We start from the raw sequence: 14,832 nt of genomic DNA, 5'->3' as shown, positions 1-14,832 counted from the left end.
GACCACAAGGGCTGAAATCAAAACCAGGACCTAACATATGGGGGCTTCCTCCGGTAACATGACATTATGCCTGTGGATCATGCAAAGCTTGCCCACTTACCAGCAGTACACAATCAGTGGAGTAGGGCTTATATTACCCCTGGATACTAACAAGTCATACTACATGTAACACAGAGAATGTAATATATTTAAGTAAGGGCCCATGCAACCTTATGTATGTGGGGATGACGACAAGACGAATAAGAGTCAGAATTTTGGAACATATGAGTAATGTGAGGTGCAAGAAAACAATGACAAGATTGACCTCTTATTTTGCTGACAGGAAGCACTCAGAGAAAGATCTGAAATGGGTAGTGACTGACAAACCCTTCATTTCAAACACTGTGAGAGATATTAAAGCCTACCTGTCAGATGCGAACAACGATGGATACATGGATATATTATTAGCGAGAGGGGGTTAAATGATTACATCTCTTGGCACTATTTCAATTGTACCCAATAGGGTGAAGTTGGGAGGGGAACTCTCCCCTGAATATAACATGTGGGATTAACTCAGTACCAGTAGCTAGGAATGTTCACAACATCTGATTTTTACCCTTGAGACGTTACTTAAGCAGAAGATTAGAATGATCATGGTGTGTAAAATACACAGAAAAATACACAATAACAAATGAGGGACTTGGAATTCACAGTTTTGCAGGATGACCATGGTGGGGGCAGTAAATAATTACACCAGTGAGGACACAGACTAGTGTTGAGAAACACATGCACACTATGACTAGTTAATGAGCAGGCTTCCTGCAAAAGCGATCAGGCACTTAATGTGCATTTGGGTGCTTGCTATATACAGGCAGACATATGGTATGAATATCTACTCACTTAGGATTAGAACAAATTTAAAAAACTAGCGGGGAATGCCACGGAGATACATTGTAGTTTTTGATGAAATACACAGGATGGGGTCACAGCGGCAGCTCCTACAATAAGGCGGAGGAGCGTCGCTCCACTGCTTATCAGAAGTGCAAAAAAGGAATAATAAAATGATAATAACACAATATTATTATCATTTTATTTTTCCCTGCTGAGGCAGTTTTGCGGGGCAGGGTTGCTCAGGAGTGGTTGGGGCACTTTCTAAGTGTGCATGATGGTTTGGCCAGCCGTCTTGGCTCTCAGACCAATCACAAAGATGCTGTCATGGTGAGGTTGGAAAAAGCAATAGCATTCTGGAAGACATTGGGGTTGTAATAAGTTCAAAAGGAATTTTGTAGCTTGCGTTTTTAACCTGTGAATGCTGTGACATTGAATATAGTAGAGTTGGAAAGGTGGCCCCGTGCATCTGAGAGGGAGAGGAGTAACAAATAGCATTTACTTACACCACATAGATGACAGAAGTAAAGGTACATGGTATGAGGGGGTAACTTTAAACATGATTTATGGGATTCTTTCAAAAAAATATCTATGTAGGCTCACTGTAGGAAAGTAGGATCTGCTTTTATGGTTATCCCCACTTTTTGCCTGGTGCTATGCTGCTTCTGGCTAGTCTGGCTGGGATCCTACTAACCAGGACCCCAGTCTCTGTGCTTTCTCCCCTAAATTGGTATGGTAAGTACTTAGGTACATCCCAGATTGGATACGGGTGTGCCTTTATCTGTCCCTAGAATATGGGACTAAGGTACCAATGGCACAGGTACACCAGGGGTCCCACTTGGGCTGAAACATGCATTATGCCACCCATGAGGGACCACTCAAACTGTAATTACAGTCCTGCCATTGCAGCCTGTGTAAGCTGGTGCTAGCACCACTTACGAAAGATATAGTTTTCCCTATATCAAAGGTCACTGCACTTAAATCCTATAAGTCACTCCTAAAGCAGGCATTTCCAATCCTTAAGGCAGTGTGCTCGGTTCTAAGTATGAGGGTGACCCTGCATGAGCAGGACACCCCTACAGCCTTCGGAGTCCATTCTCCTGGGTTGTAAGTGCGACAGCCATATAGCATATAGAGCGGCACCACATCATTACGCGATGACCATCTCGAAACTGGCTGGAACAAACCCTATCATGTTTGGTATCAAACATGTTGGAATCATACCCGACACCATAAACAGTGTGGGAGGTATGATTCCGTGCAATGTAAAGTTCCTCTGGGAGGCCCCCAGTGCTCCCGGTACCAGTCTTCTAGCCCCAGACAGCACAACATGGCTGCTGCCGACTAGAGACATGATTCTGCCCTCCTGCTGCTGAGCCAAGCTCGAGCAGGGGAAGGCAGCACAATAGGTATCCTGTCACAGGGAGGTGTGACCACCTCCCAGACAGGGTTTATTGTATTGGGGCCTAGTGGGAGCGCTTGCCAGCACCACTCAGTCTGCTGAAAGGGCACATTTGGTGCCCTACTTGCATAGTTCAGTTCAAACTAGCTCAGGGAGCCTTTGGCTCCCACGCAGGCGTGAAACTGGACAAAGGACATTGGAGTATCCGCTCCACTGTACAACTCTTCCCCTGGGAGGAAACCATGAATCATCCCATCCCCTTTCCTTAGTGTACTTAAGGGCTTACCTGAGGGTGAGTCCTTAGATTCATCTTGGGACAAGATTCCTTTCAAGACACACTTCATCTTCAACCGTCTGGGCACTCTGGACTTCACTGGATGTCGCTCTGGGCATCAAGGCTGCAACTGGAAAGATTCCTGTTAGTCCTGATCTCGTCATCCTGCTCGTTTGCTGCAACATCAGTGCCTGTGCTCAATACAGAAACCTTCCAAAGCTTGTGGGCATCCAAGTCACCTGAAGGAATCTCCCTTGAAGTGTCCTCTCACCGGGTTTGTGGCCATTATGCCTTGTCAGAGCCGCAGGAACTGAACCCCTGTGCACCGCATCCACTTGCCGTTGCAAAGGACTGTTGGCTTCCTTCCATCAAGATCTTTGGGATCCAAGTAGCCCCCACCTCAAGCATCTCCTGTGACCAAGATCTTCATCCTCACCACATCACTTGCACTATGGGCCTGCATCTTTGGTGAGCTGCTCGAAGTCCTCTTGCTACTCCAGTGCCTCCAGCCTGTGGGTCCTGTTGAGGCCCCCCTTTGATTTCTGTGGGCTCCCCTGATTGCTCAGGGACTGCCCTGACTCCCCTGCTTGTGGTGAGTCACCTGGACCTTGCTGGTCCCGACACTGCACCTTCTTCACTTTCCACGTTGTTTGCAGTTGCCAAGGCTTGTTGCTGCTCCCGACGGACACACCGACCCCTCAAATCGCGACATCCGATGTGGGGCAGCTCGTGAACAGCTCTTGGTCTTCCACAGCGTCCCCTGGTCCTCACAGCTGCAGCTCCAAGGTCACCATCATCTCTCCTGCAGCACCCAATATTGGTGGGCATTCATCCTACGTGCTCCCTGGTCACTCTTGAGTGGCCTAGACTCTGTCCCCACTGCTTGAAGGTACTCTTCACCTCGAATCCACCTTGAGATTCCACCAGAGACTTTCACCTTCTCTAGCAGTGGCATCTTCCTGTTTGAGTTGGACGATGGTTTCCAACACCAGTTCACACCTACACACCCAGCTTCCCTGGTGTAGGCATCCTGGTTCCTAGGGTATCCACGGGGGGGATTCTCTACAACCTCTTGTCTTCCACAGGGTTTATTAAGGGTCCGCTGGGAAGGATCCTTCTTTAAAATTGCAACCGTACTGTGTACTGAAAATGCTGTTGTGTTCCCACACTGCACATGACCTCAGTGGGGCTACTAGATACTCACCTTGGGTGGTTCCTTGGGTCCCCAGAACTTCCATGTCCTCTGGGGATAGTCTTGACTCGAGTCGTGATTCGCATACCACATGTTGATATTAACAGATAGGGGGACAGGGATATAGTTTACCAAGTGCATCCCGCCTTTAAGATTTTAACCCTGCCAAGGAGGGCCCATAATGAAATTAGGAGGGTACCTCCTTAGACAGTTTTATTCATCACTTTTTCTGCACATTGTTTGATCCCTTTTTGAGTCAGTTTTGTTATATGAAAAAAAACACAGTGCTCCAACCTCAGCGTTGGTCTGCTTCAGGGTGTGTTAGCGGCCCTATGATGAAGCATGCCACTAACTAGTGGGTGAGGGCAATCTTAAGAAACTGAAGGGTTTCCCAGGAATATTCCTCTCCCTCCTCTCATATGGGATATATCACTTTCCCTTTGTGTGTGTGTGTTAAGAGATTTGGATGGGAGGACGAGGGAAGGTTAGAACATTTTGCCCCTTCCACATTGTGTGTATATGTACATGCATGGTCTCAGACTTAGGAACTGCTTCAGATCTTAGTGGAAAGGTTACTCCATCAGAATGGGAAGGGATATCCCATCCGCTGAAATATAAAGCCATTATATCCTATAGTATTTATATTTCGGTGGACGGGATATCCGTCACTGTTGTGATGGTGTAACCCAGCCGCCAAGCTTTAACTCAGGCCCTTAATCTTTTGACCTATTAGTTGCGACTGGGAGATAGTAAGGCTCCTCAGTACTATCTCCTTGTACCCTCTTGTGCTCAAGTATGTTGCTCAGAGCAGCTAGAGTCGGTTCGAAATGCTCACTAATGAGACGAGGCCATTGCTTTCAAATTGCACATTCTATACTTGCATAATAAAACTCATTAACTGATGTAATTGAAAATCTAACAGAATGTTTTTTGAAAAATAATCCATACTTACCAGGCCACAATGGTATAATTTAGTGCAAGGATGAAAAGAGCAAACGCGTAATGCCAGCAAAAGCACATTGTAACAAACATCACATTATTGTGGTCCATCTGGTCCCATTCAGGGCCTCCGCCAGGGGGATACAATACAAAGCCAATCTATAAAAAATGAGATGGACAATTTAAAAACATATATAGGTATAGCAATTTTTAAAGAAAATTGTAATACAGTCCTTCGGCACATTAGCTTTTCAACACTAATGTCTTGTGAATACACAGTTATAAAATGAACTAAAGACCTCTAGCAGGTTTGTTTATGACACATTTAGCTGCTACTGATTATCTTGCATGGCACAAAGCTCAGTAAAGTGCATTTATTTCTTAACCTTTTTACAGCTACTTGTTATAATAAATCTCCTCGATCGTCGATTATCTAAGCGGCTTTATTCACCATCACATTTCAGTCATAGATAGAATGTTGGCAACAGACCAGCAGCCCTCTAGACCTCAACGCTGCGTGCCTCTTCCCGCCCACCCTCCTCCCGCCTGCTCTTCAAATACTGCTCGCGGCCCACGCTCCGCGGGTGCCGCTCGTAGCAGTGGACTGTTGGTGTAACTGCGCGCTGTTCCTTGGCGCTTTACCTGCGGGCTGAATCCGGGTTGGGACTGCGAGGACCAGCAGCCCTCTAGACCTCAACGCTGCGTGCCTCTTCCCGTCCACCCTCTTCCCGTGTATATAAGTTTACTCACGCCTACCGCTGCACGGGACGCGCCGGGCGAAGCCCGGGCCAAGCCCGGGCCAATGGCGGGCCCGTTTTAGCCCGTTCTAGACCGAGAAAGACCAGTCCGTGCCTTTTTCTGTATATTTTGCCATAGGATCATTGCGATTAACTTGACAAAATAGTAGGTGCTGTCCAGAGGCTCATAAAAGCAACATGTCTACACGCGAGAGTAGGAGTAAAGCCGCAACAGCAGGGACGCTATTAACTGGTACATTGGATAATTTTATAACACAAGCTAACTCTGTAATAGATCAAGGGATAATCTTGATGGAACGCGGGGTGTCACAAGATTTTGGCCATGGCTAAAAGATCTTCCATTGGTCATTTCGCTACAGCTCGCACACCTGAGCACACCACAAGAGCCAATTCCAATGAGGTTCAAGCACTTTTGCATTGCCCACTGAGCCCCCATAAACAGCCCCATTCCCTATTCACGACGAATCCCCATTCACCAGCAGTACTAGAGGCTGCTCCAGCTTTAGTAAGGACTAACTCACCAGAGATTTTAAATACCAGGCAGCTAAGGGAGAGACGTGAGGTTGCAATATCAAAGAGGAAGCGGGCTAATAACAGTGCTATCGGAGGCAGAAAGCCTAAAATTCCCAAGGGCTCAGCCAAAAGCGATATATTTACCATGCGAAAGGGGCATAACACCTTGAATACCCCGTCTAGGCCTGCCCTCCCATCTCCGGATATACTAAGTCAAGACTGTAAATATAGCGGGCAGAATCGACGAAGAAGATGACCCCTTGATTGAAAAACTGGGGGCCCTGTTAAAATCCTTGCTCGAACCATTGGAATCTAAACTGTCGAGCATTGAGAAACAACTTTCCCAGTTGGAACTGACTACTAGGGGTCTATCAGAAAGTATGAAGTTAAAGACGTTACATCACCCTAATGCCCTGTTAAGCACTGCACCCGATGTACAAATAATTCATAACACTCCGTCCCCTGCGCGGCAAATTAATTTAATTACTTCTAATGCACAAACGATAAAATCCCCGGCAGAACTATCTAGACCCACCCAGTCTTCTGCTAAAATAACCCAAGCTCCTAAAGCCCTCTATAAGGAGTCTGGGGGGGGTCTTGCCAGTTGGAACACAGCAAGGGGGATTAAATATCAACTTACCACTAGAAACCAGTCCATACCTGGTTGTATTGACTGGAGTCCCAGAATTAAGTGACCACACTCAGGAATCCTTAATGTCCCTGAAGAACAAAGTGATACATTGGCTCAATAGAAACTGACATATTAAGTACTGAAGAGGGGCTTGGATATCATTATCACTTAAAGACGAGCAACTCAATAGAGAAAACAGATTTAGTAGGTAATATTGGCCAGGGAAATCAAAATACATTTATTGTAATAGGTGAAGGGGCATCGAGGTGTCAGCCCAATATTCATGAGCACACTGTAGGTAACCCTGGTAACTCGATGGCTTTACTTTCAGTAGCGGACCGAGCAAAATCTGTACTAGACCAACAACAGGGCCCAGGACATCCGCTGAACTTCCTATTGCGGGGCATTAGTTCTGCTCACTCTATGAGGGATAAGACCCCAAGTAAGATCTCAGATAAGGGCGACAAATTTATATTTCTCTCCTGGAACGTAGCGGGACTTTCCAACAAGCTTAAGGATTCAGCGTTCTTTCCCTTTATTAACAATTATTCCATTATTTGTCTACAGGAGTGCTGGGAGCGGGTTGCTATCCATATAAGCGGTTTTCGAACTTTTTATACTCCCGCTAAGTTATCAACGAGGGGCAGAAATTTGGGCGGTCTCTGCATCTACATATCAAATACTGTAAATGCCACGGTTAAAAAACAGAATATGGGGTTGCATTACTATCAGTTCTTGCTACTTAAAGTAGGAGGAAATCAACTTATAAACTTGATAAATCTCTATAACAATATCCTAAAGGTAGAATTAACCTATGTTCTTGATGAACTTTCACAAAGTATCCAAAACCCACATGAAGATAGTTCGGTGAGTAACTGTGTTGTATGGATGGGGGATTTTAATTGTCATCTATGTCCACATAGTCATTCAGGTGTTTGTGGGATGGATAACCTTAAAGGCGAGCCTTGTACCCACTTTGTACACACTATCCCTGGGAACTTTTATAATACAGTACTATTCCAGCAGGCTTTGGGGTATGCTAATGAAATATGCAACCCACAGGTGGTGTTTACACCTACTTTTAATGGTAGGGGGTGTACTTCAGTGATTGACTTTGCTTTGGTATCTAACAGTCACTCTTCCAATGTTCTGGAATTTAAAACAGATGACATTGCAATAAGTGATCATTTCCCTATTAGCTTTTTCCTAACTCTCACTTCAAAAAATAGTAGGGATAACGATTTAATTGATAATCTATACAGTTACAGGTTAACTTTAGCAAAACTAAACGGTTATACAATAAAATGGAACAAAGTAGAGCCCACCACCTTCCTTGAAAATTTAATAAAAAATAAGTACACTGATTATATGACCTGCCTATCATAAAATCATGACTGTGTTTTAGTTCTCTCGGCATTTCGTAGTATATCTGAAGAAATTTGCAAAGCCCTCTTAGGAACTCGGAGTAAGAGCCCAAGTACTAAGGCAGAGGGTTGGTTCGATGTAGAATGCAGTAAAGCACACACAGCTCTAAAGAAAACACTCAAAAGAGAACCGAAAAACGTTTCCGAGATAAGAAAGGCAAGAGCCATTTATTATCGTACTATTAAAAATCGGAAGAAGGAACTTAAGCAGGATGGGTGGCGAGCTTTACATCAAGCCTGCATCTTGAAAGATAATATTGGATTTTGGAAGGCAGTGAATGCACCTTTCTTTGTGGACAGGAAAGAAGACACCATAGAGATGACCATAGATGAAGGCACCTGGGTAAATCACTTCACTGAATTATATAAAGAAGATGATTTAGTAGGGAGTGGGCAAGTTGAAGTACCAGGGATGGCAGAGATTAATTCGCAGGGTCTGTTCCCTCTAGACATTGTCTTCAGGTTGTCGGAAGTCGAAGCAGCTATTGAGGAAAGTGCGGCAGGAAAAGCCCCAGGACCAGATGGGGTCCCTGTTGATATTTATAAGACCAATATTAAACTATGGGCACCCCTTCTGACTAATGTCCTAAACAGTAGCAACAAAACAGGGTTCCTACGCACATGGCAAGAGGCCATAGTGGTCCCAATCTTTAAAAAAAGGGGACCGAAACGACCCTAAATGTTATAGGCCAATTTAATTATTGGATTCCCTGATGAAAGTGGCAGGAAGAGTCATTTTAAACAGATTGCAGACATGGACAGAAGATACAGGCGTCCTTTCCAAATTTCAGTATGGTTTTAGAGCGGGGTTAGGCACCGTGGAACAAGGGTTAAATCTGGCAATAATCATAGGTAAATATGTGGTTGCAAAAAAGGGCAACTTATTTTTAACATTCGTCGACTTAAGTTTGGCTTTTGATTGCCTGAACCACGAAATCCTATGGGATACCCTGTCACAACTAGGTATTGAACCTAATATGTTGAACTTTATTAAAGAACTATATCGGGGGCTGGTGCAAAAGTGAGATTTGGAATTTCCCTATAAAAAAAGGGGTCCATCAGGGTTGCATACTCGCCCCTTTTTTATTTAATCTTTATATAAATAGCGTGGCAACCCATCTTATGAGAGAAAAACAGGACTTCCCCCAAATCAGAGGCTGCCCTGCCCCCATTCTACTTTACGCAGATGATGCAGTACTTATGGCCAGAACCCAAAGGGGCCTCCAGAGAGCGCTTATTACCGTTTCAGATTATATGGGCTCCAGAGGTTTAAAAATCAATATTGGTAAAACGTTTAGTATGTGCTGCACAACAAAGAGAAATGTCCAGTGCAACATTTTTTTAGAAAAGTCTAAGATAGAATTAACTAATACCTTCTCCTACTTGGGGATTCAGTTCAAAAGACTTTATTCGGCTATATTTCATAACCAGAAAAGTACATAAAATCACGATAAAATTCACAAGCATCAAACATTGATAAAAGAATAGAAAAGGAGAACAATCTACACAGTATATATATACACAGGCCAAAGTCATGTTATCATTGTCTTGCGCAAATAAAATACACTTTTAAGAAATGCCACAACGGAAGAAACTGAGAAAATATCCTCCAAAGTCTGTATAGCCAGAAATGCGGGGCGACAGTGTCTCAGATTCATATATTTCAAAATTGGCACAATCCATCTCTTCCTAGATATCAAATAAAATCTACAGAAGAATAGGGTGTGTATGTCCGATTGGTCAGAGACATTGTCGCAAGGGCATTTAGACAAAACCTTTGCCCAGTCATTCGTGGCTGGGAAACTCAGTAATCTAAACAAAATTCCAAATCTGAATCTGGTCAATAAAAACCTTTCGTGCTCTTTCATGTGTAGGTTTAAATAGGGCTGGATGGTCCTTCCTTTAGTGACCGTTTGATGAGAAATCACAGTCTTTTTTAACATTTCACCTGATTGTCTTTGGTTCACAAGGAAGTTTAAGCACAAAGATTTCAGAGTCTTCCTGGTAATATTGAGCATGGTTTCCGGCTCATCAAAGAACTCCAGGTGTTTAATATTGTTACAAACAGTTTTGATATAACATAACCACTTTATCCTTTTTGCCCCATCCAACTTTAACGCATCTCCCAATATGAGTCTATTTAGATGACATCTCTCATTGGTCCATACCCGGTGCCATAAGAGAATCGGTTGAATTCTGATTAGATCTTCCAAGAAGGGAATTCCCAATTCTGTATGGCAATTATAGTTGGACATGCTCGTTGGGAGTGCCAATAGGTATCGTAAAAAAACATTTTCAGTTACTAGTAATCTACTAACGTTTAAGTTTCCCCATATACCTGCCCCATATAATGCCACTGAAACACAGCTAGTCTTATATATGTATATAAGCTCTTTGACTGGCTTTTTGCCCATCTTTTTACTAAAGGACTTAAGGGCCATGATGGCTTTGGAGAATAGTAAATTCCTAGCCTGTATTGCACTATTCCAGTTTCCAGTATGCTCAAAGAGAATCCCCAGATATGGGAAAGTTGGAGTGTGCTGTAGAGGGGTTGTTCTAATGAACATGGTCTTTTTCTTTTGGCGGACATTACCACCACAATTCATTACAAAAGTCTTAGTGCAATTTATTTGTAATTCAAGTTTATCCATAAAGGCACTGAAAGACGAGATCATGGTCTGCATGGCTAAGGGGGTTCTCGCCATAAGCACGGTATCATCTGCATAAATAAGTGCAGGTAACCGACGGGCTGAGGCGTTTGGCATGTCGATACATTCCTGTAGAAGTGTGTCCTCTAAGTTATTGATATAAATAGAAAATAAAAATGGGGCAAGGACACACCCCTGCCTCACGCCCCTACCAACTCTGAATTCCCTTGTGCATTCACCATTTAGACCAAATCTGACCATTGCACTAGCCCCATTATACAGTTCTCTTAGAAAGCTAATAATATTTGCGTCTACTCCCAAACTGGTTAGAAAAGTCCATAATTTACCATGGTTTACAAAATCAAATGCCGAGGTACTTGGGGATTCATTTTAATAAGAAGGGGACATGGTCATCAGCCGCCAATACGAGGAAATTAGCTTTTTCCCGCGCAATTGGGGCAGTACGACAATTTGCAATTAAAGTGGCGGGTCGACCAGTACACATTTTGGTGGACATTTATAAATCAAAATGCGTGTCTACCGTAACATATGGAGCTGGATTATGGGGGATTGCAGACACCCGTGATATTCAATCCTGTGAAAATGCTTTCCTTCTGTACTTATTAGCTGTTCCCAGGTCAACCTCTACATATATATGCCATAAAGAACTAGGCATGGTCTATGTTACTGACCTCATAAAAACGAGTCCTGTTCTGCTGTGGCATAAGATATGGACCTTGGATGAAAGTGAACTGAATAGGGATATCATCCTGGACTGTCTTAAACTTCAGGGGGCCCTAAAAATTGAATGGTTTAAATATGTGAAGGATTTCCTAAAAGAGATTGGACACCCCAAATATTTCGACTCCCCGACTTCTCTAGCAACAATTTCAAGAAAAAAGCTGAAAGAAATCTGTCTCCTTTTTCTAGAGAATAAACGATGGCAGCTAGAGGGTAAAAAGGTTTCTGTTCAGGAGAATCAAATAATTTTGCAGGGACAGGGTATCCAGCAATATCTAACTCTTACCCAGAGTAGTTATACTCGGATGCTACTAACACGTTTTATGGGGGGAAGCTTCTTCAGATTAATTACATTTCCTGAAGCCAACACTTGGACAAACAATTTGACCCTGTGACGATATATCACAACAGTCAATGATACATTGCATCTTGTTTTGTAAATTTTACTCGGTGCCCAGGAAAAAATATCTAAGTTTTCTTTTGAAAAAATGGGGCCTGAGACAATGTAGACCTGCCTTATTGAAACTCCAAATGTTAGAGGATGAGTGGTCCATGTATCTAGTGTCAATGTTTTTAAAAAGCGTAATTAGATGCAGATTAACAATGAATTGAACGTTTTTTATATACAGAATTGCTCTTTGGTACCTTTGAACTGCTCTGTCTCAAATGGATTTTACCTCACGTTCAATCTTTAATAATGATTACTTTCTAAATGTTTTAATTGTGTATTATCTGTGCTTTCATGATTTTTTAAATTGAAATCGAATAAAGCTATCTTTGACTAACTGACAGTTAAGGAGTAGTAAGATTCCAAATTCACAGCTGGGGGGGGGGGAGAAAGAGAGATGCCAAATAGGGAGAGGGAAAACGGTTACAACACACTTCCTTGCTTAGAAAGGAAAAGTAAATGTTTTACATCACATGTAAAAAGTAAAAACATAGCTTTACTAGAGAGTATGAAACTGTTATTATCTTAAATTCTGCAACAATATAAGTTATACATAACAAATTTACTATGTGCATTGCAGATGGGTGATAATGTGTATAACTCCACAAAGAGAGTAAGACAGAACAAATGATCCTAAGAATTACTTCATAATGAATTCTTTATGCCACTTTAGTTCCAAACTTTTACTCTTAGAGTGTTGGCTGCATTTTTCATCTACAGTCTCTGGGATAGGTTCCTTCTGTGATTGGGTACGCCCCTTACCAGGATTACACATGACAATCTTGTCCATTCCCCACACTTGACCATTTTCTAGAGTTACAACGTTTCTAACCACATGGTCAATTTTCACAAGTGAAGAGAATCTGCTGAGTTTGCAGTTTATCACTGTTATATTTATTACACGCATACAGATGCTACACCATGACCTCACAATATCAGCCAAAAAGATTGCTCATATAAATGGTAGAAGACCACACAGACACTCTCTCCCCTACTCAGGGAATTGACCGTAGTATCCTGAAATATCATAGGGCTGCTAAACAAAATTAAGAGGGGTGTTGTCCTTTGCCAAGCCAAGAGATATGAAACAGACATCCTTCTCCTTCAGGAGACTCACCTGCTGGGTAATAAAGCTCCCTGCCTTGCCAGATTCAGATACCATACAATACACCTTTCCGGGTTCACTAGGGGATCCAGGGGCACCACCATCTTTATACACTGCTGCGTCCCTTTCGTCCACACTAAGCACTGGCTAGATCCCGGGGGACGATACATCGTTATATCGGGCATAATGCACGGGGATCAAGTCAACATAGGCAGCATATATGCCCCCACCCCCACCCCCACTGGGAATTACCTTTATCGACACAATCACACAACCGTGAGGAGAACTTTCCGAGGGCCTCACGCTGCTGGGTAGGGACATGGACAGGCGGCGCGAGCCCAGACGGGAATCCCAGACAGGTAGAACCAAATTACACCTCCTGGCCACTACACTAGGATGGTCCGACACATGGCACGAGTATCATTCCTTTGAGCAGGGATACACAATTATGTCCGAAGTCCACAGATCGCTGTCCTGAGTATACTACGTATTCACACCATGCAGCTTCATCTATCAGATCTCCCATATCTCTCACCTACCCAGGGAGCTATTCGACCATTATCCGGTCCTAATCAAACTCTGTATCAGCTCTCAGAAACCCCCCTTCAGGTGGCGGATGTCCCCATGGCACCTTTGCGACCCAGATTATCAGGAGGCCCTGGTTCAGACGTGTCGGAGTACCTCACGTCTAACACAGCCTCGGCCCCAGGAACGTAGAAGCTCTGCTCGTCACTAACTTTAGCTCATCCCTCCAGAGCGCAACAGAGCATACAGCAATACCTTGCCAATGAAGTGAAGGAAATCTGGCTAGCAGCACAACACCGGAATTACCAATGAGGGGGACAAATACAATAAAATGCTCCACAGTCTGTGCCAGGTTACGAAGTCTCCCCCAAATGTGCCAACACTTCGAGGGGTAGACGAAACCTTGTGTCCATCTCCTGTGGTGGTCGCCAGGGAGTTTGCGCACTACTTCTCTTCACTCTACACAGGACAGGAACAGCTATCGCAGGCCCTATTCGCTGAATTTCTTAGAGGCATTCCCCCTCGTACACTCACAGAGCATATGCGGGATCAGCTTGATGCCCCCATTACTGTAGATGAGCTCAGTGCTGCACTTCCCAATATACGCCCAGGTCAGGCCTCTGGACCTAATGGCTTCCCCGCTGAATTCCACATGAGCACATTCGGCCCAAACTTACTGGCGGCCCAAGGACTGGCAAAATGCAGAGATTGTTCTGTTTCTGAAGCCCGGCCGTCCACCAGAAGAACCATCGTCGTATCGACCCATCTCCCTTATCAATTTTGAGCCTAAACTGCTGGGCAAAGTCCTTGCAGACTGTCTCCATGCCTGCATCCAAGATCTGATCCACACGGATCAAATAACTCCCCACCAATTTATTTACTTGTACTTCCAAATTCAGATTGGCATTGAGCATAACTCCCAGATTGCCTACTGATTTAGCAGAAACCAGAGTGGAGGTTGCTGAAGAAGGCCAAAAATTGTCAGGAAATGGGGAGGGAACTTTCCCAACAGCACAGTATAAGACTTCTGTCTTATCCGAGTTAAATTGTAGGAAGTTTGCTCTTAACCAGAGAGCAGTATCCTGCATGCAGGCACGGAATGTCTCTAGAGATATAGACTGACTTCCCTCCATGGAGAAAAAAAGCTGAGTGTCATCAGCATAATTCACTAGTTTCACACCATGCGCCTTTATAATATCAATCAGTGGTCTCATATGGATGTTAAACAGAATGGGGCTGATTGCAGATCCTTGAGGAACACCATGATGAATGTTGGAAAACTCGAATTGATACGGAGGGAGGGAAACCGCCTGACACCTACCGGATACGTAGGAATGAAACCAATCTGGAGCCGTGCCCAATACC

At 43.8% G+C, this 14,832-nt stretch overlaps 1 protein-coding gene across 2 annotated transcripts in view; it reads right to left on the bottom strand.

The window, feature by feature from the left end:
- Window positions 1-14,832, bottom strand: part of LOC144773049 (transmembrane protein 45A-like) — a 474,612-nt gene that overhangs the window by 46,271 nt on the left and 413,509 nt on the right. For both annotated transcript variants that reach the window (XM_078657833.1, XM_078657832.1), the window contains one exon: window positions 4,688-4,833. In XM_078657833.1, the coding sequence (XP_078513959.1) occupies window positions 4,688-4,833 (146 nt within the window). The remainder of the gene's footprint in view (window positions 1-4,687; window positions 4,834-14,832) is intronic.

Source organism: Lissotriton helveticus, chromosome 8 (assembly GCF_964261635.1).
Source record: "Lissotriton helveticus chromosome 8, aLisHel1.1, whole genome shotgun sequence".
Classification (NCBI taxonomy): domain Eukaryota; kingdom Metazoa; phylum Chordata; class Amphibia; order Caudata; family Salamandridae; genus Lissotriton; species Lissotriton helveticus.
Note: the sequence above shows the minus strand (reverse complement) of the source record. Positions and strands in the feature narration are given on the sequence as shown.